The sequence below is a fragment of the Salvelinus alpinus genome, chromosome 4 (genome assembly GCF_045679555.1).
Source record: "Salvelinus alpinus chromosome 4, SLU_Salpinus.1, whole genome shotgun sequence".
NCBI classification, from domain to species: Eukaryota; Metazoa; Chordata; class Actinopteri; order Salmoniformes; family Salmonidae; genus Salvelinus; species Salvelinus alpinus.
In genome coordinates, this window is record NC_092089.1 from 54,709,310 (window position 1) to 54,734,792 (window position 25,483).

The 25,483-nt window shown below is 43.1% G+C and overlaps 1 protein-coding gene across 1 annotated transcript in view; it reads left to right on the forward strand.

Moving 5' to 3' along the window:
* The window catches only part of LOC139573969 (2-oxoisovalerate dehydrogenase subunit beta, mitochondrial-like), an 84,561-nt gene that overhangs the window by 20,409 nt on the left and 38,669 nt on the right, over positions 1-25,483 (forward strand). Inside the window, exons 7-8 of the mRNA XM_071397994.1 lie at positions 5,058-5,155; positions 6,591-6,701. Coding sequence (XP_071254095.1) covers positions 5,058-5,155; positions 6,591-6,701 — 209 coding nt within the window. The remainder of the gene's footprint in view (positions 1-5,057; positions 5,156-6,590; positions 6,702-25,483) is intronic.

Here is a 25,483-nt window from a genome sequence, read left to right on the forward strand (position 1 = left end):
TCCAACAATTGTTTACAGACATATTATTTCACTTATCATTCACTGTATCACAATTCCAGTGGGTCAAAAGTTTGCATACACTAAGGTGACTGTGCCTTTAAACAGCTTGGAAAATTCCAGAAAATGATGTCATGGCTTTAGAAGCTTCTGATAGGCTAATTGACATAATTTGAGTCAATTGGAGGTGTACCTGTGGATGTATTTCAAGGCCTACCTTCAAACTCAATGCCTCTTTGCTTAACATCATGAGAAACGCAAAAGAAATCAGCCAAAAATTGTAGACCTCCACAAGTCTGGTTCATCCTTGGGAGCAATTTCCAAATGCCTGAAAGTACCACGGTCATCTGTACAAACAATAGTACGCAAGTATAAACACCATGGGACCACGCAGCTGTCATACCGCTCAGGAAGGAGACGCGTTCTGTCTCCTAGAGATGAACGTACTTTGGTGCGAAAAGTGCAAATCAATCCCAGAACAACAGCAAAAGGACCTTGTGAAGATGCTGGAGGAAACGGGAACAAAAATATCTATATCCACAGTAAAACGAGCCCTGTATCGACATAACCTGAAAGGCCGCTCAGCAAGGAAGAAGCCACTACTCCAAAACCGCCATTAAAAAGCCTGACTACGGTTTGCAACTGCACATGTGGACAAAGATCATAATTTTTGGAGAAATGTCCTCTGTTCTGATGAATCAAAAATAGAACTGTTTGCCCATAATGGCCATCGTTATGTTTGGAGGAAAAAGGGGGACGCTTGCAGGCCGAAGAACACCATCCCAACCGTGAAGCACGGGGGTGGCAGCTTCATGTTGTTGGGGTGCTTTGCTGCAGGAGGGACTAATGCACTTCACAAAATAGATAGCATCATGAGGGACGAAATTATTTGGATATATTGAAGCAACATCTCAAGACATCAGTCAGGAAGTTAAAGCTTGTTTGCAAATGGGTCATCCAAATGGAAATGACGCCAAGCATACTTCCAAAGTTGTGGCAAAATGGCTTAAGGACCACAAAGTCAAGGTATTGGAGTGGCCATGACAAAGCCCTGACCTCAATCCTATAGAAACTTTGTGGGCGGAACTGAAAACGTGTGTGAGGAAGGAGGCCTACAAACCTGACTCAGTTACACCAGCTCTGTCAGGAGGACTGGGCCAAAATTCACCCAACTTATTATGGGAAGCTTGTGGAAGGCTACCTGAAACGTTTGACCCAAGTTAAGCAATTTAAAGGCAATGCTACCAAATACTAATTGAGTGTATGTAAACTTCTGACCCACTGGGAATGTGATGAAAGAAACAAAAGCTGAAATAAATAATTCTCTCTACTATTATTCTGACATTTTACATTAGGGATAGGGAGCAATACCATCGTATATCATTTACATAGTCACGATAGGACACCATCCCACAAGTCCACAGAGATATGGAGGAGTCCAGTTGTTGGGCAGGGCTGAGATGTAGGAGCTTGCTCCTCTTTCTGCAATTGCTTGGAGACTGTGTAGTGTGAGACCTGGAGAGTCAGAAGGTTGTTTGGCCCCCTAGCAACTGCCCTAGCTACTTGCTTGGCAGCCAATAAGGGCCAGGTCACACAGGTCAGAGAGAGTTTGAGAGGTCAGTTTATGGTACCCATAGACTTTCAGGCACCATTCCCGGTTGGATGGGGAGTGGAGAGTGCAACTTGAAAGGGTTGTGAGGTGCTGGTAAGAGGCACTGTCAGGGAGTTCGTGACACTATGCAACATTCTGCTAAATGTGGAAAGCTATGCTGTCATCAGTGTGCAGTTTATAATGTAGTCATTAACTTAGCGTGAGTGTGTGCTTCCAAATTGTAGAATATAGGATATGTGGCAGTGTTGACTCTTTTTGCACCTCTGCCATTTCTATGCATGTCTGAAGTGTATTATTGCCTCAACTGCAGAGGTCTCCAATTACATTCAACCCTGGGTTGATTTTTTTATCCTTGAGCGGATGGTCGGAGAGAGGGAACATAGTTATAAATAATGTATACACTGCCTATTGACCGCAAGAATCCCAAACAGAAATAGTATTTGACAAAAACAATCATTTCAAACCTTGATTTACATTGCGATACGATCACATATGCCTCTCTATTTATGGGTGGGAATAGTAGTGAACTTCCTAAATTAAAATAACTTTTAGACAATTTTCCTGGTGATTTTACAGACTTTATGCTATAAGGACTTGGGGGGGGGGAATAAAATCAGCCGCTGGCCGAATTGGGCAGGGCAGCCTTTTGGGAAAACCAGCTCTAGTCGGACAGTAATATGGTGAGGTGTACTGTTAGTCACAGTAATATAGTTTAACAACCAAGTTTATTTCTGCCTCTTTAGGGCCTGCAAGGATATGTTTCAGTTTTGCAATGTTCTTGGCACAGAAAAGCAGTTGCCACATTTATTTTTCCACTCCTTACCTTTTATTTTGGATGTCAAATTGTGTTTGATGCTTCTCAGGAAGTCAAGAGCAGTCTTTTTTTCCTACAGCGGAGTAAAAATCATATGAGCCGTGACACTTACTGTCTCAGTCTCTCAAAATGTGAACGAAATAACACCTCCGTTTTATATATCCCTCAACAAAACCCGAAGTCTTTCTTTCTGTGAGGTTTGTTGTTTCATTTTCAGATGGACTAAACCCAGTTACTTGGAAGTACAGTGGGGTATGCAGGTCCAAATTGTGTACAGTGTCTATGACTCAGTGAGACTTAATGAAACTACGTCAGAGAGGGAGAGATTCGGTGCGTCTCTTTGAGGAGAAATAGACTCTTGTCTGACTAAAATAGTTCCATGGCATACCACCTAATGGATATTTCTCTCCTTTTCTGAAAATATCTCCTAGCTATGTTTCCCATAGCGAAATGACTCAATTTTGTTCCTTTTTTCCCCGAACTTGGTGTCAACAATCGCTCGTCTGTTTCACACAGGGCTCTCAGAACTGGTAGCAGTTAGGGAATTACTTTAATTTCCGAAAAGCGCAGAAAGCACTACCTCGTGCCGGGTCCTAATCCCTCTGAGCGATGCTTGTTTGGATGATGTCATGTAATGTTTTTCATTGAAACAGTCATTTTCTTTTCTCATCAAGCCAGAGGGGATGGAACCACAAGCACTGGCTTTATCAGGACTGTAGTTAAATGTAGGCTAGTTAGTGACAGAGATTCCCAATATTAAGAGAATATGTTTTTATGAAGACTGTTATACATCACCATTGTCACGTGAGCTTATGATCTCACAGCTGGATGTTGAGTGGACTTCCTTTAAGTGAATTGGGGACTGAAAAAGGCTATCACCGCCTGACATTGGTCTTCTTGAGTAAGATCGGTCACTACTACTATAAAATGACTGCTGTGTCACGGTCTGAAACGGGCAAGCTATGTACACCAGAGGAGGTTGATGAATTCCAGTCAACAGTAGTTCACTGTTTTGTTCGTTTGTGGCAGGGGTGGGATTTTACTTGATGCTTATTGTGGCTTTCTGTGTAAGGTTAACTTAGTAGTTTACTGTATGCTTACGTATTAGAAGTATCTCAAGATGTTCCGAGAGAGAAATAATTTGAAATTCCATCATTGGAGTTGGTATTTTGAAAGAGTGCATTTTCCTTTTCCAATTCCACATCTTTCTAAATAGCCCTGAGGATTAGATGACTTGCTCTGAGAGATACCGATTAACCAAAATAAGCAGCCTCTCATCCCTGACATCATTTAAATCTGGAAGCCATTTAATTGTAAATAAATGTCCCATGTGGCCTATAGGTGAATCTATGATTCATTTGAACCATGTAACAGCACACACACCGACTTCAGGATCGGGTTGGAAAAAGGCTTGCCAGAGGTAGCTCTTTTGACTCGTTTGAAATTGACGTCGGCAGCCTGTTTCTTAACTAGAGGGGGAATGGGTGGAAGTCATCCCGACTGTTCCAGGAAGTGTAGAGTGGAGTCGGAAACCGTAATGTCTGCCTTGAGTATCAATAGAACGCCCAGTGACTGTTGCAGTTCATGTGTCACCTTGCAAGAGACTTTTAAAGAGCACCCGTCTCCCCACTGAACACCCACACACACACCTTCTGAAGGTCTTATCTTGCTTGTCAGGGTCAAAGTTGTGTATGATGAGCGCCAAAGACCTTTGTAATGTTGTTACCAAATAACTACATAATAGGCTATGTTGGTGCCTCAGGTTTTGTTTTGCCACCAAGTGTTTAGGAGCTCCAAGATTACTACAAATAGGGTGCCAAAGGGTCGGATGCATGAATATAATGTCCCTTGTGTGTGGAATGCATTTGAACTATATCCTGTCCCGCAAATGTTTTGTTGTCCACATTGATCAGGGTGACCGGCCTATAGTTGTTCACTAGATATTGTTAGCGCATAGATTTATTTTCTTTATTAATAATAATAATATGCCATTCAGCAGACGCTGTTATCCAAAACGACTTAGTCATGCGTGCAGAAATGTTAGGTATTGGTGGTCCCGGGAATCGAACCCATTACCCTGGTGTTGCAAGTGTCATGCTCTACAAACATAGCAACAGAGGACCATAGAGAGGTGTGCACACAAGGCTCCTTGTGATTGATGAGGTCTGGAAAAAGCATCTCAAATGGGCCAGAGACTTTGTTCCTAACTGGAAGCACAGATTGTAGGCTTTCATTTGTGAGTGTGACGGTTATTTCCCTTCTTGTCATCCACTCCATCATTGAGCTCTACGGGTGGTTATGGACCATCGTTTGACAGAGCAACCACAGTTGGCCATAACAGAGTGATTGATGTGTGTTCGGAATTGACCCCCAATTATATTCCTAGCGTGTGTAGTACTTTAGTTGCGTATGTGCACCAGGTCATGTTGGCCGTACTGATAAGATACTTGGGCTCATTCTAAAAAAAAATATATTCTCCTTCACTGCACTGATCTGCAAGATTCGCTTCCACCATAGGGTTTCACCTGTCAACTAATTTACAATCAGTGCGGATGAAGGGGAGGAGATGAGAGTACAGGTTTTGAAACAATTGAGATAGAGGTCGTGTTTGTTTTTTCTTTGTTTGCTTTGCAGTGGAGCAGGTCCCTACAGAGGCCTACACCATCCCACTTTCGCAGGCCGAGGTAATACAGGAAGGAAGTGACGTCACTCTGGTCGCGTGGGGAACACAGGTGAGACGTGGAAGAAGGAGCAATGGGTTGATTCTACATACTCGAGCCATAGAGGAGATGGAGCTACATAAATATCTATTTATGAATGTGCATGAGTCATGACCTTAGCCAGAAGTCATTGTTTATGGCATGGAGGCGGGCAGAGTAGGGACATCCGCGTTACATCTTGGGTCTTTGACATTTCTTAATCCGACAGGGACGAGCCATGGATTACCTCCTAGCTCCATCACAAGCCCACGCCTCTCAACAGGGGCTTTCTCACCAGGGGTTGGTGGTTTATCGTGTCTACACTGACGTCTCCGCTGGACCGATGCTGCTGCACAGTGTTAACAGTCCACGTCTACACAAGGCCTTCCATTGTCTTCAACTCCTGTCCCCCTGATTTATTTTCCTGAGCAGAGGATTATGGTCTCTATAGCGCTCTTGGTGTCCTTGCCCCTTACAAAGATTATGCTACCCACTTAACGGGCTTAACCCCCCCAGAGAAGGAGACTAATGTAGGTACAGCTGAAGAGCAGAGGGGGGTCTAAGCCTGAGGGCCGGGAATGACTGGGAAATCAACTCCTTCAAAGCCGTCATTTTGCAAAGACGAAAAATCCACCCAAGTAGTCGAAATCGGGGCTTTTTAAAATGCCACCCCATTACTCCGGTAATCCATCAGCCCTCCATGGACGAGTGAAAAGAAAACAATTCCCAGCAAGTGGAGCGGTCGGAACTGCGCCTAGAACCTGCCGTGAAGGTCTGCTAATGAGCGTAACAGAGTTTCATTTTGCCAGTCCTGAAAATCCCTACTGTTATATTGTAAAGTTTCAGAGGACCGTTGGCATTTTATTGAACACTTTAAACCTGTTCATATCTTGACAGAAGTACTAGGCTATATCATTGCTTCAGCAATATTCAGTATATTAGTAGTCATCTCTAGCAAGGTTGACTAACACCAGAATATAATATTTATCTTTTTAATATGCCTGTTCTAGACCCGTGTCTATATGGGCTAGAAGCCTATAGATTGCTGTGTTCCTTTTTTATCAATTGGCGGTCTGATTTATGACTCATGACTATCACTCAAGACCCACACATTAATAGATTTTATTCATTAACCCTCACACACATTCATAGACGAACTCAAAGCCCTGATGCACAGTTTAGGGATAACGATGGAGCCAGTATGTCCTGCTGTTAGATTGCCGGTGATTCACAGGCACAGCAGTCATTATCTGGAAATGGACAGCTTTCTAATCTGCCAATAAACATGGAGTCTATCCAAGCAACTTTCTCCATTAGTCCAAACGGACTTGAAAGTTAATAAGGGGTGCTGTGCAGTGGTTTTCTGCTGACTCTAAAAGGGGTTCTTGATGGTATTATGAAGTGTTCTAAAATCCATTCTGGATTAGAATGGTATACATGGTCTTGATCGCTGACTCCTGCCTTGCAGATCCATGTGCTGAGGGAAGTGGCCAACATGGCTCAGGAGAAGCTGGGTGTGTCTTGCGAACTCATAGATCTACAGACCATCTTGCCTTGGGACACTGAGACTGTTTGCAAGGTAAGACGCATGCTAGGCTATATAATTTGCCTACACACACACACACACACACACACACACTCAGGGTTGGGTAGGTTACTTTCTAAATGTAATACTTTAGTTACTAGTTACTTGTCCAAAATTATTAGCAGTAACTTAACTTTTGGATTACCCAAACTCAGTAACGTAATCTGATTACTTTCAGTTACTTTTAGATTGCTTTCCCCTTAAGACAATAGAAGACAAGACTGCCTCAAACGTCAAATCAAAATAAAATTGTATTTGTCACATGCTTTATAAACAACCTTTGTAGACTAACTGTGAAATGCTTACTTACAGGCCCTTCCCAACAATGCAGAGAAAAATATAGAAACAATTATAGCATAAGGAATAAATGAGTAACAATAACTTGGCTATATAAACAGGGTAACCGTACTGAGTAGATGTGCAGTGGTTCCGAGGTAAATATGTACATATAGGTAGGGGTAAAGTGTCTAGGCAGCAGGATAATTAATCAGCGCTGGTAGCAGCAGCATATGTGACGATTCAAAAGAGTTAGTGCGAAAGATGATTAGTATTGTGGCTTGGAGTAGAAGTTGTTTAGGGTCGTTTTTGGTTCCAGACTTGGTGCATCGGTGCCACTTGCCATGCGGTAACAGAGAGAAAAGTCTGTGTCTTGAGTGGCTGGAGTCTTTGAAAATGTATAACATTTAACATTTAAGTCATTTAGCAGACGCTCTTATCCAGAGCGACTTACAAATTGGTGCATTCACCTTATGATATCCAGTGGAACAACCACTTTACAATAGTGCATCTAACTCTTTTAAGGGGGGGGGGGGGGGGTTTAGAAGGATTACTTTCTCCTCTCCTAGGTATTCCTTAAAGAGGTGGGGTTTCAGGTGTCTCCGGAAACCCCACCTCTGGTCCTGGTCCTTCTTCTCACACCGCCTGGTATAGAGGGCCTGGATGGCAGGGAACTTGGCCCCAGTGATGTACTGGGTCATATGCACTACCCTCTGTAGCGCCTTGCGGTCGGATGCCAAGCAGTTACCATACCAAGCGGTAATGAAGCCAGTCAAGATGCTCTCAGTGGTGCAGCTATACAAGGTTTTGCGGATCTGAGATCCCATGCCAAATCTTTGAAACTTTTTTATTCCATAGGCTGGGATCCGCCGTATGCAGCTGAGGCAAGAGCGCATTTTTCACAGGCTGTCCACTGGCCTCAAAAATGATTGATATGCTGCTTAAACTTCTTCAATTCAGCCATTGACTTATACATATCCAATTGTGAACAGCCATCCACAATTGCCACAATAAGTAAGGCGCAAATGGCTAGATGAGAGGGCAGCAGTGTGATTTACATCAATGTGCTATGGAGACCTTCTCCCTTACCTCACCTCGCTCATCAACTCATCCTTGACCGCTGGCTACGTCCCTTCCGTCTTCAAGAGAGCGAGAGTTGCACCCCTTCTGAAAAAACCTACACTCGATCCCTCCGATGTCAACAACTACAGACCAGTATCCCTTCTTTCTTTTCTCTCCAAAACTCTTGAACGTGCCGTCCTTGGCCAGCTCTCCTGCTATCTCTCTCAGAATGACCTTCTTGATCCAAATCAGTCAGGTTTCAAGACTAGTCATTCAACTGAGACTGCTCTTCTCTGTGTCACGGAGGCGCTCCGCACTGCTAAAGCTAACTCTCTCTCCTCTGCTCTCATCCTTCTAGACCTATCGGCTGCCTTTGATACTGTGAACCATCAGATCCTCCTCTCCACCCTTTCCGAGCTGGGCATCTCCGGCGCGGCCCACGCTTGGATTGCGTCCTACCTGACAGGTCGCTCCTACCAGGTGGCGTGGCGAGAATCTGTCTCCGCACCACGTGCTCTCACCACTGGTGTCCCCCAGGGCTCTGTTCTAGGCCCTCTCCTATTCTCGCTATACACCAAGTCACTTGGCTCTGTCATATCCTCACATGGTCTCTCCTATCATTGCTATGCAGACGACACACAATTAATCTTCTCCTTTCCCCCCTCTGATAACCAGGTGGTGAATCGCATCTCTGCATGTCTGGCAGACATATCAGTGTGGATGACGGATCACCACCTCAAGCTGAACCTCGGCAAGACGGAGCTGCTCTTCCTCCCGGGGAAGGACTGCCCGTTCCATGATCTCGCCATCACGGTTGACAACTCCATTGTGTCCTCCTCCCAGAGTGCTAAGAACCTTGGCGTGATCCTGGACAACACCCTGTCGTTCTCAACTAACATCAAGGCGGTGACCCGTTCCTGTAGGTTCATGCTCTACAACATTCGCAGAGTACGACCCTGCCTCACGCAGGAAGCGGCGCAGGTCCTAATCCAGGCACTTGTCATCTCCCGTCTGGATTACTGCAACTCGCTGTTGGCTGGGCTCCCTGCCTGTGCCATTAAACCCCTACAACTCATCCAGAACGCCGCAGCCCGTCTGGTGTTCAACTTTCCCAAGTTCTCTCACGTCACCCCGCTCCTCCGCTCTCTCCACTGGCTTCCAGTTGAAGCTCGCATCCGCTACAAGACCATGGTGCTTGCCTACGGAGCTGTGAGGGGAACGGCACCTCCGTACCTTCAGGCTCTGATCAGGCCCTACACCCAAACAAGGGCACTGCGTTCATCCACCTCTGGCCTGCTCGCCTCCCTACCTCTGAGGAAGTACAGTTCCCGCTCAGCCCAGTCAAAACTGTTCGCTGCTCTGGCACCCCAATGGTGGAACAAACTCCCTCACGACGCCAGGTCAGCGGAGTCAATCACCACCTTCCGGAGACACCTGAAACCCCACCTCTTTAAGGAATACCTAGGATAGGATAAAGTAATCCTTCTAACCCCCCCCCCTTAAAAGAGTTAGATGCACTATTGTAAAGTGGTTGTTCCACTGGATATCATAAGGTGAATGCACCAATTTGTAAGTCGCTCTGGATAAGAGCGTCTGCTAAATGACTTAAATGTAAATGTAAATGTAGATATCAATAATATGTAGCCCGTAGGCTACATCACTGCTGTAGTCCTTACCCTTAGCGTTTTTATTTAGATTGGATAATCTTTGGATGCCGACAGCGGTTGCACTATTGGAAGACATGGCTTGGACAGTAGGCTACAAAATCCTATTCCTGCTCTTTTCCCGCGATCCCTCAAACACATTTGGTGTGTAATCATTACATTTACATTTTATTTTATCATAGTGGTCTCTGATTTATGGTCAGACTTCCTCAGGCGGAACAAAAAACATGGCTGAGGATTATTTCTGTCTAATAAAACTCTCGTTGATTGGCTCCCCAGTGGGTGGGCCTATCCCCTCCCAGGCACACTGATGGCTGCACCCCTGCCCAGTCATGTGAAAGCCATAGATTAGGGCCTAATTTATTTATTTCAATTGACTCATTTCCATATTTGAACTAATTCAGTAAAATCTTTCTAAATTGTTGCATGTTGCGTCTTTATATTTTTGTTCAGTGTAGTTGATGATCCCTGCAGTAGACTGTGTAATTTAGCACTTACATTTCCCTTCAATGTGGCACAGAAACCATGTTTTATTTCTCTACAGTGCAGTTTCTGCCGTTCATGATTGATTGAATAACAACTTCATTCTCCCACCGCTGGTATGATTTCATTAGGGCTGTATTTCTACTTTGCCGCACGATTAAAGTAACTGTAGCACTCACTCGTGTTATTATGTAATGTAAGAGAGAAACTGTTTTGTTAGCCTTTCAAAGTATTCTAATGATGTCTTGAGTTTAAAGTTATGGTCCATTCAAGCCCAGAGGAATGGGAGGAGAGGAGGTAAGCAAGGCCTGTATATTTTGCCTACGTACAGTGTCTTCAGAAAGTATTTCAACCCCTTGACCTTTTCCACATTTTGTTATTACAGCTGGAATTTAAAAAAATATATCTATATATTTTTTTGTCACTGGCCTACACACAATAGCCAATAATGTAGAATTAAGTTATTTAATTTTTTTTTAAACAAATTAATAAAACAATGAAAAGCTGAAATGTATACAGCCCATTTGTTATGGCAAGCCTAAATAACTTCAGGAGTAAAGATTTGCTAACAAGTCCCTTGATAAGTTGCATGGACATTAAACATTTTTTTAATGACTACCTCATCTCTGTACCCTACACATACAATTATCTGTAAGGTCCCTCAGTCGAGCAGTGCATTTCAAACACAGATTCAACCACAGACCAGGGAGGTTTTCCAATGCCTTGCAAAGAAGGGCACCTGTTGGTAGATGGGTAAAAAAGAAGAAGAATTAGGCATTAACTATCCCTTTGAGCAGGGTGAAGTTATTAATTACACTTTGGATGGCATATCAATACACCCAGTCACTACAAATGTACAGGCATCCTTCCTAACTCAGTTGCCTGAGAGGAAGGAAACCATTCAGGGATTTCACTGAGGCCAATGATGACTTTAAAACAGTTATGGAGTTTAATGGCTGTGATGGGAGAAAAATGAAGTTGACTCAACAACATTGTAGTTACTCCACAATACTAACCTAATTGACAGAGGGAAAAGAATGCCTGTACAGAATAAAACTATTCCAGAACATGCATCCTGTTTGCAACAAGGCACTTAAGTAATACTGCAAAAAATGTGGCAATGCAATTCACTTTTTGTCCTGAATACAAAGTGTTATGTTTGGGGCAAATCCAATGTAACAAATTACTGAGTACCACTCTCCATATTTTCAAGTATAGTGGTGGCTGCATCATGTTATGGGTATGCTTGTAATCGTTAAGGATTGGGGAGTTTCAGGCAAAAAAAATTAGGAATAGAGCTGAGCACTGGCAAAATCCTAGAGGGAAAAAAATCAATGGCAAGACCTGAAAATGGCTCTCTTGCAATGATCAACAACCAATAATGGGCAAATGTTGCACAACCCAGGTGTGAAAAGCTCTTAGAGACTTACCCAGAAAGACTTACAGCTGTAATCACTGCCAAAGGTGCTTAGACAAAGTATTGACTCAGGGGTGTGAATACTTATGTAAATCAAATTTTTGTATTTAATCTTTAATACCTTTGCAAAAATGTCTGAAAACATGTTTTCACTGTCGTTATGGGGGCATTGTGTGCAGATGGGTGAGGGGGGGAAATAGAGAGAGATAGATATATATATATATATATATAAATAATAATTATATCTATAGATATAATTATTATTTATCTACATTTTGAATTCAGACTAACACAACAAAATGTGGAATAAGTCAAGAATTATGAATATTTTCTGAAGGCACTGTATTTTGTCACCTCCCGAGATGTGCCAATGCCATGCGTTTTAAATGGCCCACTTCAAACGTGCCACATAATGTTTTGTTGTGAACGTGGCAAGCCGCTGGGGACTCGATGCCGGATGGGTTTTTATATTGCCTGTTTTATCATGCAATTTTAAAGTCCCTCTGGTGCAGCACATGACACAGTTGGTAAGCTCTGCGAGGCCTGGCGCTGCCAAGTAAATCTTATAACTGACAGTTAAGGCACAAGATGAAAATTGTGGTCACAGGCCGGTAATTTAATAGGGAGCCCAATTGGAATCGATGGCATATATTATTATTGTCTTGGCACCGGGGGCGCTTCAAATGAAGTGAGCAACAGTCTGTTATGGGCTGCTTGTTCAGGGACAATTTTCTCAAATAAACGGGGTGATTTTCAGCAGTGGCCGCTCCATTAAACCGGCTCTATGAAATTGATTAGTGTGTTTATATACCGCTTATGGTTCTCGGGGGCAAGGCCGCCGTCTCCACCTTGCCAACAACACTTGTCTTCCTCTCCACTGTTTTCTCTCCTCTCCTTCAGCTAAACGTGTTGTGGATTATCCATCCTCACACCTTTTTAATTTCCCTTTTCCTTGTCAGTTTATAGCCTCCTATTTCCTCATTCTCTTATTACGTATTATTCTGTTTTCTCTTGATAAGGCGTTATGGCCTCACTCAGTCCTATAGCCATGAAATTCAAATGCCGACAACACTGCCTGGGAATGTGTTGTTGTCTCTCAGCCTCAGTGTGTTGCCCTATGTGACCCATGTGGCATTATTTGATGGTTGTGGTTGAGTAGAGAACCTTTTTAATCATGCAATTAACTGGAGAGGATGAATTAACCACAGGCTAAATAATCCCCATGTTCTTTGTACCCGATTTGCCATGAATTCAACGTTAAAATATTTTGTTTTTTCTTTTAATAAATCTGAAGCATGAAGAACTTCATCTCTGTTTAAAAAAATAAAGCTTACGTAAAGACTACTAATTCCTCTCAAAATGATGTTTTCAGACAGTGGGGCCAGCTATTGAAATCAACCCTGACATGAAATAGAATATTGTCTCCTTTTTTTGCACGAAAGGTGGGTTAGTGGACAGGGAAATGGGGTTCCGTTACCCAGAAATGGCTATGCTGAAGTACTGTGTTTAAAAAAAAAATATAAATGTATTTGTCTGTCTTAGCAGTGCCAGATTTGGTCACGACGCACAAAAACCCAAATGCCCTATGGTTCAGTACCATCATTGCAAATGGTCAGCCCTGACTGAGTGTATACTTAATTTCCCACCTGTGGCCAATGGTCTGCCTCTGCAATGATTGTGTGTGTGTGTGTGTCTTGGTGTGAAGACTAGACACAAGTATTCATCCACTGAGTGTCATAATGGATTATTTTTGTGATATACCCCTGTCGTCTTAGTTGGGAAGTGCTGGCTGCTGAGCGGTTGAATTACAGGTTTTGACCAGTGTAGGTCCCCTTAGGCGCTACAATGTATAGCACATGAAGGTCGCCTTTGAAACTAGTCTACCTTTCCATATCTGCATTTGAAGAGCAAGCTGATTTGTACTCGCATTGCACAGAAATTTAGGGGGGGCATAGCTGCCTGACGATAGGGAAAATATTTCACTTTTATGGTTGGTTTCACTAACCCATATTGATTAAATCCAAGAGTAACAGAGAACTAAAAATGTTATTTCATTAGCATTGACGTAACTGGGATTTCAGACATCAGGCCATGACTATTGAGTCTGAGTGGAACCTTTTAAATCATATGAACTGCTGTCCAGGAATATGTCTGAAACTAAATTATCATTCATTCTACCTAAAAATGTGATCTAGTCCAGGTCCCTGCTTAATCTCTAATGTGAAACAGACCCCTTATGTGTGCTTACGCTACTCTTTCTGTCACCCCTCTGACTACCCAGAATCCTCCACTTCCAATCCTAAAGTAGGCCCTATATTCAAAGGTTAGGTGGAGAGTGAGGAAAACCCTTGGTGCCACTGGTCACCCTGACTGACTGCGGACTGACTGAGGGCTAGCCCTGAGTGACCCCTGCCTGCCTGCCCTGGCTCTGTGGCTAGAACTACTGCTGATGCTGAGCCTTTTTCAGACTCTGGGGCATTCACGCAAGGCAGCTATGGCAGGAATTTCCACATGCATTTACATTTAGCATTTTATTGAAACAAGTTCTGCTTTTTTGTGTGTTTTTTTGGAAATTGTTTCAGGGTCAGCCCGGCCCTACAAGTGTTTGTTGGGGCACAATTGTCACAAACCTCTTCTCTCCTTCTCTTGACTCACCCTCCCGCTTAGCCCTCTGACAGACCAGCTATTTTAGATTTACAGAGGATGACTGTGGCCAGAATTACGCAAGTCACACAGCCCTCTCTCGCCTTAGATCTTTTGCTACTAAAGGGGCGATGTGACATTTCATCAAAGGATTGCTCAGAGGAATAACTCACAGAGCATTGTGACCTCAATCTTCATCCTGTTCCATCTGAGTTGGCTTTCGCCGTCTCCGTTGTGAATTCCTAGGATTCATTATGTGCCAGTCTATATGCTGAGGTAAGGGGGGGGCACAATTGGAACCATCAGAGGCTAGTAAATAGTATTATTATCTGATCCATTTATTTCGATTGTCAGTGCTGTTCTTGGCCTCAAGTACATGTCAAAGAATTCAATCTGCTGTTTAATTCAGTGGTTGTTCGCTTGATCTCCAGCGTTTCCAGGAATACCTACGTGCTCTCACATCGTCTTGCATTAAATGGGTTGATAGGCTCATGAGCAGACAGAGTGTGTGTACACACACGCTCAGCTTGTTGGTCCATGGACGCACATCCAAACACGGACGCACATTCAATTAGGACCTCGTATAAATGAATGAGTCACAGTCGGCTCCTGCATCTCTCCTCAGCGTCTTTCAACAGCGGACATCCATGCCCAGATTGACCACGATGTCCATATGAGTCAGTTCAATCACTTCTTATCTCTTTGAGCCTGGTGGGTCTTTATAGATGAGTGTCCGTGTGTGTCTCTTAGTACATGTGATCATTAACACGATAGCTCCGGGTTTCCTGTTCCCTCCACCCGGAGCTATCCACCCCGGTGGTAACCGGCGGCGACACAGGGATCTAAATATACAGTCAAGTCTCTTGTTGACAAAGGGAATAGACAGAAATTGCTGTAGAAATGGAGAGAGAAACTGTATTTTGTCCCGCTGTCTGCGGCAGTCCAGTAAATGTAATAGTCATTCATTTAAGGGATAAACAAAATGACTGGTTTGGCCCTGCCAGACCCACAGGCTCAAATGATATAATGTGGAAAGTCTCCCTCTCTCTTGCTCCTGGGTCAAAAGCCAGTGTGGTAATTTATTTAAAAACCCATATCATCCTCTTTGACAGACCTTCAGTCTCTTGTTGTTTTGAGTGGCCTACATCTTAAGTGCTCTTGAGCTGGCTCTTAGACAATCTAATTTTGATGAGACATTTCTACCACATTGTACAGCTCCTTGTCCATATTCAATACTAGTCCAGATTCGTATTAGTGCCTAGTCAGTGATTGAGCCATTTTCCAGTCCTGGACAGACTCCGATCTGGTCAGTGTGAAACTGCCTTTTGAGGGTGTGCAGTCAGTAATGGAGCGGTGGCTCAGTTAGCAGTGATTGGAGATGGCTCTTCCCATGCCGCACAAACCAGACCCGTCAGCCAAAAGGCCTAGGACCTGGAAGACCTTGAGGAGCTCAGGCCCTCACCCTGCAATGAACCTCTTCTTACTTTCCATCCATAGCTTCAGCTCTCTCCATTGAAAATAGCTATTTTGATGTGGCTCGGGCTCATGCGTTGAGGTTCCAAGCTCCATGCGCGCAGGTCCACTATAAAATGCATTTGAGGAAATTCATGGTAAATGTATGTATTTGTTTGATTTTACAGTGAGACTTGGAAAGGCGTTTTTTACCCCGGCCCTAGTCCGTGCGCTAGGCATCTGCAGCAAGTTCATGCACTATTCTTTAGTATCTGGACGGCAGAGTTCATGTACTGTTTAATTTCGTTGTGTCCTCATTGCCTTGAGTCAGTGGGTTCAAAGATAAAAAAAAATTCTTCTCAGGCTCATTTTAAGGTCACTAAAGCGCTGATGAAATAAGTTGTTCCGCTATGAACTGTCAAGATTAGCTTATTTCACCTGGGATTGCTCTCACAGCAGAGGGCCATGGAGCTGACATTATAATAAGAGGGCATATCCCTTCAGTCACGGCTGGGAAATGCTATTTTAGAAATTTCCCTGTCTCCCATCTCTCCTCACACTTGGTCATGGTCTGTTAACCTTCTCTTGGTCATCGATATCCCCTTTTCCTTGACTTCTTTTACCTCTCTTGGCCTCACTTGCTTACTCTCCCCTCTCTCAACATCGCTATTGTTATCGCAGACAATATTTATTCGCTTTGGCATTTGTCCTCCTCGCAGGCAGCAAGTCCATGCTGGTTTGGAAATCTGCAAGTCCTATCTGCTCCCATAAAACACACCGTTCCCATTTCCCCAGCCCCAACCTCGGCACACATTCCACATCATATGGTGTCCCTTAATGACCCCTGGAAATGTGTGTGTGTGCTCACGTCTCCCTCCTCCTCTCCAGAAATATGTACGACTTTTCCAAAGAAAAGCCAGAACACCCACTGTAGCAGAGCAAAAAGTAAAGGAGAGTGAAGACTTAACTGAGACCACTCTGACTTTGAGCAGCATGGAGGAAACTCCTCTACTTCACCCTTCTGCTACATCAGAGCACTGCTGCCACAGATGGAGATTGCTGCTGGTGTGTCCTATTTGACAAGTAGAAAGGGATGTGTAAAGATGAAACAGCCTGTCTGTTCTCCCTGTCTGCTCTGAGCGGTGTGGGCATAGCGTGTTTGCTGAACTTGGTTACCCGAGGGGCTGGTGTTCCCGGCAGTCAGCATTCAGTGTGAAATGCCAACACCTGCCATGGTAACAGAGATGTGTTGGCAGGTGGTATAGTGTGGCAGGTGCTGGCTGGCCGTACCCTGTTTCATTAGTTTATTCAAAGTTCACCGGAAGTGGAACATTTTCATTTTAAAAGCCCCATGGTTGCATGGGTACTTAAAGGCGTGGATATAAAAGGTGTGGTTGTCACTACAGAAGCTGTATATTATCCATAGTGGATTACCGTCACTCCATCTGTCAATTGATTTATTTGTAGCAGTGAATGGAAGACGTTAGACTGTGTGTACGGTTTCTGGCCATATCTTGACCAAGAAAATATATCACTTAAATCCGTATCGGCCTAGAATTTACACTACCGTTCAAAAGTTAGGGGTCACTTAGAAATGTTATTGTTTTTGAAAGAAAAGCACATTTCTTGTCCATTAAAATAACATCAAATTGATCAGAAATGCAGTGTAGACATTGTTAATATTGTAAATGACTATTGTAGCTGGAAACGGCTGATTTATAATGGAATATCTACATAGGCGTAAAGAGGCCCATTATCAGCAACCATCAATCCTGTGTTCCAATGGCACGTTCTGTTGGCTAATCCAAGTTTATCATTTTAAAAGGCCAATTGATCCAGAGAAAACCTTTTTGCAATCATGTTAGCACAGCTGAAAACTGTTGTGCTGATTTAATGAAGCAATAAAACTGGCCGCCTTTAGACTAGTTGAGTATCTGGAACATCAGCAATTTGCGATTACATGCTCAAAATGGCCAGAATCAAATAACTTTCTTCTGAAACTTGTCAGTCTATTCTTGTTCTGAGAAATGAAGGCTATTCCATGCGAGAAGTGTCCAAGAAACTGAAGATCTCGTACAACGCTGTGTACTACTCCCTTCACAGAACCACGCAAATTGCCTCTAACCAGAATAGAACGATTGGGAGGCCCCGGTGCACAACTGAGCAAGAGGACAAGTACATTAGAGTGTCTAGTTTGAGAAACAGACACCTCACAAGTCATCAACTGGCAGCTTGATTAAATAGTACCCGCAAAACACCCGTCTTAACGTCAGCACTGAAGAGGTGACTCCAGGATGCTGGCCTTCTAGGCAAAGTTGCAAAGAAAAAGCCATATCTCAGACTGGCCAATAAAAAGAAAAGATGGGCAAAAGAACACAGACACTGGACAGAGGAACTCTGCCTAGAAGGTCAGCATCCCGGAGTCACCTCTTCACTGTTGACGTTGAGACTGGTGTTTTGCGGGTACTATTTAATGAAGCATATAAATTATCCCTAATGCACAGTGGAGAGGTCTGTCTGCCTACAGGCCCGCTGGTGACACGGGTAGGGGCCTACCCTTTTTGGTGCGGTAGTGTGAAAAGGTCATAAGGCTCCTGTTTTGATTTAATGTGTATACTTCCTAGAAAATGGTTCCTCTTAATATAAGTGTGTTCCCTTCAGTTAGACTGACTCAAAGTGTTAGGCCTCTGCCCTCGTGGTGACGCAACCCATTTGGTTAACCCATAAGAGGCAAGAGTCATCTAAGGACTAGATTTGTGTGTTTGCACACGCCAATCTCTCTGCTAAATGAAGATGTGTCTGTTTTGAGAGAGAAATAGATGATGGTATGAGAATGGGGGGGGGGGGGGGGGGGCACAGATGCAATCTCGGCAGCGTGGCCTGTTCTCCAGCACTGTGTTTCTGGGAAGTGGTGCTGCTCACTGTATAGGGAGCTCTGGAGCCTGTTCACTTGCTTTAGATAAGACTTACCACTTACCAACCTGGCCCACCTCTCCCGCTAAGTGCCTCACATGCTAAGTGCTGTCTTACTCAAAGAAAGCTAGCAAATATACTGTACCGGCGGTGGAACGGAGTGTTCAGACTGTTTGTTTGTCATGAACTGGGATGGAAGCAATGCGAAATGCAAACACTTTTTAGGATTGGTGGAGTTTTTTGGATACAATGTCACAAGAGAGAGGCACTGTCGCGCCTTCACGACTGTGTGTGCCTTTGGACCATTTTAAGTTTAGTGATTTTGGACACTGAGGAACTTGAAGCTGTCTAACAGGCTCCACTGTTCTGGGGAGACTTTCCACTGATGTAGGATCATTGCTGGGGGACTTGATTCCATTCAGCCACAAGAGCATTAGTGAGGTCGGGCGCTGACTTTGGGCGATTAGGCCTCGCTTGCAATCTGCGTTCCAATTAATCCAAAATGTGTTCGATGGGGTTGAGGTCAGGGCTCTGTGCAGGCCAGTCAAGTTCTTCCACACGGATCTCGACAAACCATTACTGTATGAACCTCGCTTTGTGCACAGGGGCATTGTCATGCTGAAACAGGAACGGGCCTTCCAACTTTGTGGCAACAGTTTGGGGAAGCACAGAATCGTCTAGAATGTCATTGAATGCTTTAGCATTAAGATTTCCCTTCACTGGAACAAGGGGCCTAGCCCGAACCATGAAAAATAGCCCCATACCATTATTCCTCTTCCACCAAACTATACAGTTGGCACTATGCATTTGGGCAGGTAGCGTTCTCCTGGCATCTGCCACATGGTGAAGCGTGATTTGTCACTTCAGAGAACGCGTTTCCACTGCTCCAGAGTCCAATGGCGGCGATCTTTACACCACTCCAGCCGACGCTTGGCATTACGCATGGTGATCATAGGCTATGCCATGGAAACCCATTTCATGAAGCCCCCGATGAACAGTTCTTGCGGTGACGTTGCTTCCAGAGGGACTTTGGAACCCGGTCGCGATTGTTACACACTTCAGCACTCGGCGGTCCTGTTCTGTGAGCTTGTGTGCCCTACCACTTCGCGGCTGAGCCGTTATTGTTCCTAGACTTTTCTACTTCACAATAACAGCACTAACAATTGACCAGTGCAGCTCTAGTAGGGAAAAAATTTGACAAACTGAGTTGTTAATATGGCATCTGATGTCAGTGCCACGTTGGAGGTCACTGAGTTCTTTGGTAAGGCCATTCTACTGCCAATTTTTGTCTATGGAGATTGCACGCCTGTTTGCGCGATTTTATACACCTGTCAGCAATGGGTGTGGCTGAAATAGCCAAATCCACTAATTTTCTAGGCAAAGTTGCAAAGAAAAAGCCATATCTCAGACTGGCCAATAAAAATAAAAGATTAAGATGGGCAAAATAACAGACACTGGACAGAGGAACTCTGCATAGAAGGCCAACATCCCAGAGTCGCCTCTTCACTGTTGACGTTGAGACTGGTGTTTTGTGGGTACTATTTAATGAAGCTGCCTGTTGAGGACTTGTGAGGCGTCTGTTTCTCAAACTATACACTCTAATGTACTTGTCCTCTTGCTCAGTTGTGCACTGCAGCCTCCCACTCCTCTTTCTATTCTGGTTAGAGCCAGTTGGTGCTGTTCTGTGAAGGGAGTTGTACGAGATCTTCAGCTTCTTGGCAACTTCTCGCACGGAATAGCCTTCATTTCTCAAAACAAGAATAGACTGATGAGTTTCAGAAGGAAGTAGTTTGTTTCTGGCCATTTTGAGCCTGTAATCGAACCCAGAAATGCTGATGCTCCAGATACACAACTAGTCTAAAGAAGGCCAGTTTTATTGCTTCTTTAATCAGCACAAGTTTTCAGCTGTGCTAACATAATTGCAAAAGGGTTTTCTAATAACCAATTATCCTTTTAAAATGATAAACTTGGATTAACTAACACAATGTGCCATTGGAACACAGGAGTGACGGTTTGCGTATAATGGGCCTCTGTACGCCTATGTAGATATTCCATAAACAAATCTGCTGTTTCCAGCTACAATAGTCATTTACAACATTAACAATGTCTACACTGTATTTCTGATCAATTTGATGTTATTTTAAATGGACAAAAAAAATCATTTTCTTTCAAAATCGAGGACATTTCTAAGTGACCCCTAACTTTTGAATGGTGTGTGTATATATGTGTATACAGTTGAAGTCGGAAGTTTACATACGCTTAGGTTGGAGTGATTATAACAAATTTTTCAAAAAATCGACAAATTTCTTGTTAATTCTTGCAACTATAGGGGGTGCTGTTCCGCATTAGCATTTTTTGGTCTCCAAATTAAACTGCCTCGTGCTCAATTCTTGATCGTACAATATGCATATTATTGTTATTATTGGATAGAAAACACTTTCTAGTTTCTATAGCCGTTGGAATTTTGTCTCTGAGTGGTACAGAACTACTTCTACATCACTTTTCCTGACAGGGAGTCAGATTTCAGAAATTTTTACCCCTGATCTGGGATCGGTTTTAAGGTGCCAGTAGATGCTATAGAGAAACCGACACTGCCTACGTCTTCCTCTGGGTGTCAGTACGTCATCACGTTTTGAATGGATTCGATTGCGCAATCAGAGCCACTATAAAACACGAAAACGTAGAAGTACCGCTCTCTTCCTGCATGCGTCATGCGCAAAATGGACATCAGACCTGCCTCCTTCCAAATCGTTGTTTAGAGAGTGATATTTCTCCGGTCATGTTTTCAGTCGTTATAGTTGTTAAAAACATCATAATGTAGTTAATTTGAACCGTTTTATAGCAATTTATATCCGTTTAGTGCGATTTTGAGGAATTTCTTTGTTGTGCACTCTGAAACTTTGGACACGTTTCGGGGTCCCGTTCGATCGTTAGTGGATATTTCGAAGGACAGAGGACATCTATCGACCAAAAGAAGATTCGACCCAAGAAAGGATTCTTTGCCCAAGATTCTGATGGAAGAACAGCTCACAGTAAGAACAATTTATGATGATAAATCGTGTTTCTGTCGATAAATGTTAAACGTTTATGTCGCCATCTTGTTTGCTATAGCTTCGCTTGGCGCAACCTGTATTGAAAAGTAAGGATAATTTAAAAAATGTAAATCAGCGGTTGCATTAAGAACTAATTTGTCTTTCGATTCCTGTCAACCCTGTATTTTTTAGTCAAGTATATGATTAGCTTTCAATTAAACTAGATCACTCTGAAAGATGAAGTCAGACATTTTGAGGCTTGATTTCCTAGTATTTTCATTGTGTAACCACGGTTTTGTATGGCTAAATATGCACATTTTCGAACAAACTGTATATGTATGTTGTAAAATGATGTTACAGGAGTGTCATCGGAGGAATTCTGAGAAGGTTAGTGAAAAAATTAATATATTTTGGCGGTGATTACGTTATAGCGCTCTTTGGCTGGAATCGATGCTCTGGTAACGTTTTCACATGTGGTATGCTAACTTATCGATTTATTGTGTTTTCGCTGTAAAACGCTTAGAAAATCTGAAATGTTGTCTGGAATCACAAGATCTGGGTCTTTCCATTGCTATGCTTTGTCTATTCTTATGAAATGTTTTATTAAGAGTAAATTGGTCATACACGTTGCTCTCTATAGTAATTCTAGTCGTCTTGTGATGGTAGGTGCAATTGTAAACTGTGATTTCTACCTGAAATATGCACTTTTTTCTAACAAAACCTATCCTATACCATAAATATGTTATCAGACTGTCATCTGAAGAGGTTTTTTCTTGGTTAGTGGCTATCAATATCTTAGTTTAGCCGAATTGGTGATAGCACCTGAAGTAGTAAGAAACTGATGGAGTTAGAAAAGTGGTGTATTTTGCTAACGTGTTTAGCTAATAGATTTACATATTTTGTCTTCCCTGTAAAACATTTTAAAAATCTGAAATGGTGGCTTTATTCACAAGATCTGTATCTTTCATCTGGTGTCTTGGACTTGTGATTTAATGATATTTAGATGCTACTATCTACTTGTGAAGCTATGCTAGCTATGCTAATCAGTGTGTGGGGGGGTGAGGGGTGATCCCGGACCCGGGGTAGAGGCTCGTTAGAGGTTAACAAACTATAGTTTTGGCAAGTTGGTTAGGACATCTACTTTGCATGACACAAGTAATTTTTCCGTTTACAGACAGATTATTTCACTTACAATTCACTGTATCACAATTCCAGTGGGTCAGAAGTTTACATACACTAAGTTGACTGTGCCTTTTAAACAGCTTGGAAAATTCCTGAAAATGTGACGGCTTTAGAAGCTTCTGATTGGCTAATTGACATCATTTGAGTCAATTGGAGGTGTACCTGTGGATTTATTTCAAGGCCTACCTTCAAACTCAGTGCCTCGTTGCTTGACATCATGGGAAAATCTAAAGAAATCAGCCAAGACCTCTGAAAATAAATTGTAGACCTCCACAAGTCTGGGTCATTGTTGGGAGTAATTTCCAAATGCCTGAAGGTACCACGTTCATCTGTACAAACAATTGTACGCAAGTATTAACACCATGGGACCACGCAGCCGACATACCGCTCAGGAAGGAGACGCTTTCTGTCTCCTAGAGATTAATGTACTTTGGTGCGAGAAGTGCAAATCAATCCCAGAACAACAGCAAAGGACCTTGTGAAGATGCTGGAGGAAACAGGTACAAAAGTATCTACATCCACAGTAAAAACAAGTCCTATATCGACACAGGGCCGCTCAGCAAGGAAGAAGCCACTGCTATAAAAAGCCAGACTACGGTTTGCAACTGCACATGGGGACAAAGATCATACTTTTTGGAGAAATGTCCTCTGGTCTGATGAAACAAAAATATAACTGTTTGTCCATAATGACCATTGTTATGTTTGGAGGAAAAAGGGGGATGCTTGCAAGCCGAAGAACACCATCCCATCCGTGAAGCACAGGGGTTGCAGAATCATGTTGTGGGGGTGCTTTGCTGCAGGGGGGACTGGTGCACTTCACAAAATAGATGGCATCATGAGGGGGGGGGGGGAATTATGTGGATATATTGAAGCAACATCTCAAGATATCAGTCAGGAAGTTAAAGCTTGGTTGCAGTTGGGTCTTCCAAATGGACAATGACCCCAAGCATACTTCCAAAGTTCTGGCAAAATGGCTGAAGGACAACCAAGTCAAGGTATTGGAGTTGCCATCACAAAGCCCTGACCTCAGTCCTATAGAACATGTGTGGACAGAGCTGAAAAAGTGTGTGCGAGCAAGGAGGCCTACAAACCTGACTCAGTTACACCAGCTCTGTCAGGAGGAATGGGCCAAAATTCCCCCAATTATTTTCGGAAACTTGTGGAAGGCTACCCAAAATGTTTGACCCAAGTTAAACAATTTAAAGGCAATGCTACACTCAATTAGTATTTGGTATGTAAACTTCTGACCCACTGGGAATGTGATGAAAGAAAAGCTGAAATAAATAATTCTCTCTACTATTATTCTGACATTCTTAAAATAAAGTGGTGATCCTAACTGACCTAAGACGGGGAATTTTTACTCTGATTTAAATGTCAGGAATTGTAAAAAAAAAAAAAAAAAAAAAAAACTGACTTTAAATGTATTTGGCTAAGGTGTATGTAAACTTCTGACTTCAACTGTGTGTGTGTGAGATATATATATATATAACGCAGCAAAAAAATAATTAATTCAAAAGTACTTCCTAAAAATCCAAATAACTTCAGATCTTCATTGTAAAGTGTTTAAACACCGTTTCCCATGCTTGTTCAATGAACCATACGCAATTAATTAACATGCACCTGTGGAACAGTCGTTAACACACTAACAGCTTACAGGCTGTAGGCAATTAAGGTCATAGTTATGAAAACTTAGGACACTAAAGAGGCCTTTCTACTGACTCTGAAAAAACCCAAAAGAAAGATGCCCAGGGTCCCTGCTCATCTGCGTAAATGTGCCTTAGGCATGCTGCAAGGAGGCATGAGAACTGCAGATGTGGCCAGGGCAATAATTTGCATTGTCCGTACTATGAGACGCCAAAGACAGCTCTTCAGGGAGACAGGACGGACAGCTGATTGTCATCGCAGTGGCAGACCACGTGTAACAACACCTGCACAGGATCGGTATATCCGAACATCACACCTGCGGGACCGGTACAGGATGGCAACAACTGCCCGAGTTACACCAGGAACGCACAATCACTCCATCAGTCCTCAGACTGTCCGCAATAAGCTGAGAGAGGCTGGACTGAGGGCTTGTTGGCCTGTTGTAAGGCAGGTCCTCACCAGACATCACTGGCAACAATGTCGACTATGGGCACAACCTACCGTTGCTGGACCAGACAGGACTGGCAAAAAGTGCTCTTCACTGACGCATCAGGGTTTTGTCTCATGATGGTGTATTTCACCTAATTTTAATATGCTGTTGTAAAGAGCACGTTCCACTTCATAAGTCACGTTTTCCCATCTCAAGAGCTCAAATTTAAGAAAAGTGCCAAAAAAGGGTTGACGATTGTATCTTAAATCAGCCATAACTCCCCTAGTGACAGGGAATGCAAACATGTGTGCAACAGGGAGGGGCAATTGAATGCAAGCTCAACAAAAAAGTGACTTGTTAAAACATGCCTAGCCCACCTATCTATCTATATGGGTTACAGGGTTGATGCGTTATGCTCTATACCACAAAACACCAGAAAATGTCAAAAAAGAGTAGAACCAGCTCACCTGCTTTTACACTATGATTTGACTATTAATGTTCAATGTTTCTTTTGAAAAATTCTTAACAAGGAATAGTTTCACCATATTAAAACAAGTGTTCAGTTGACAGGGTTTAAC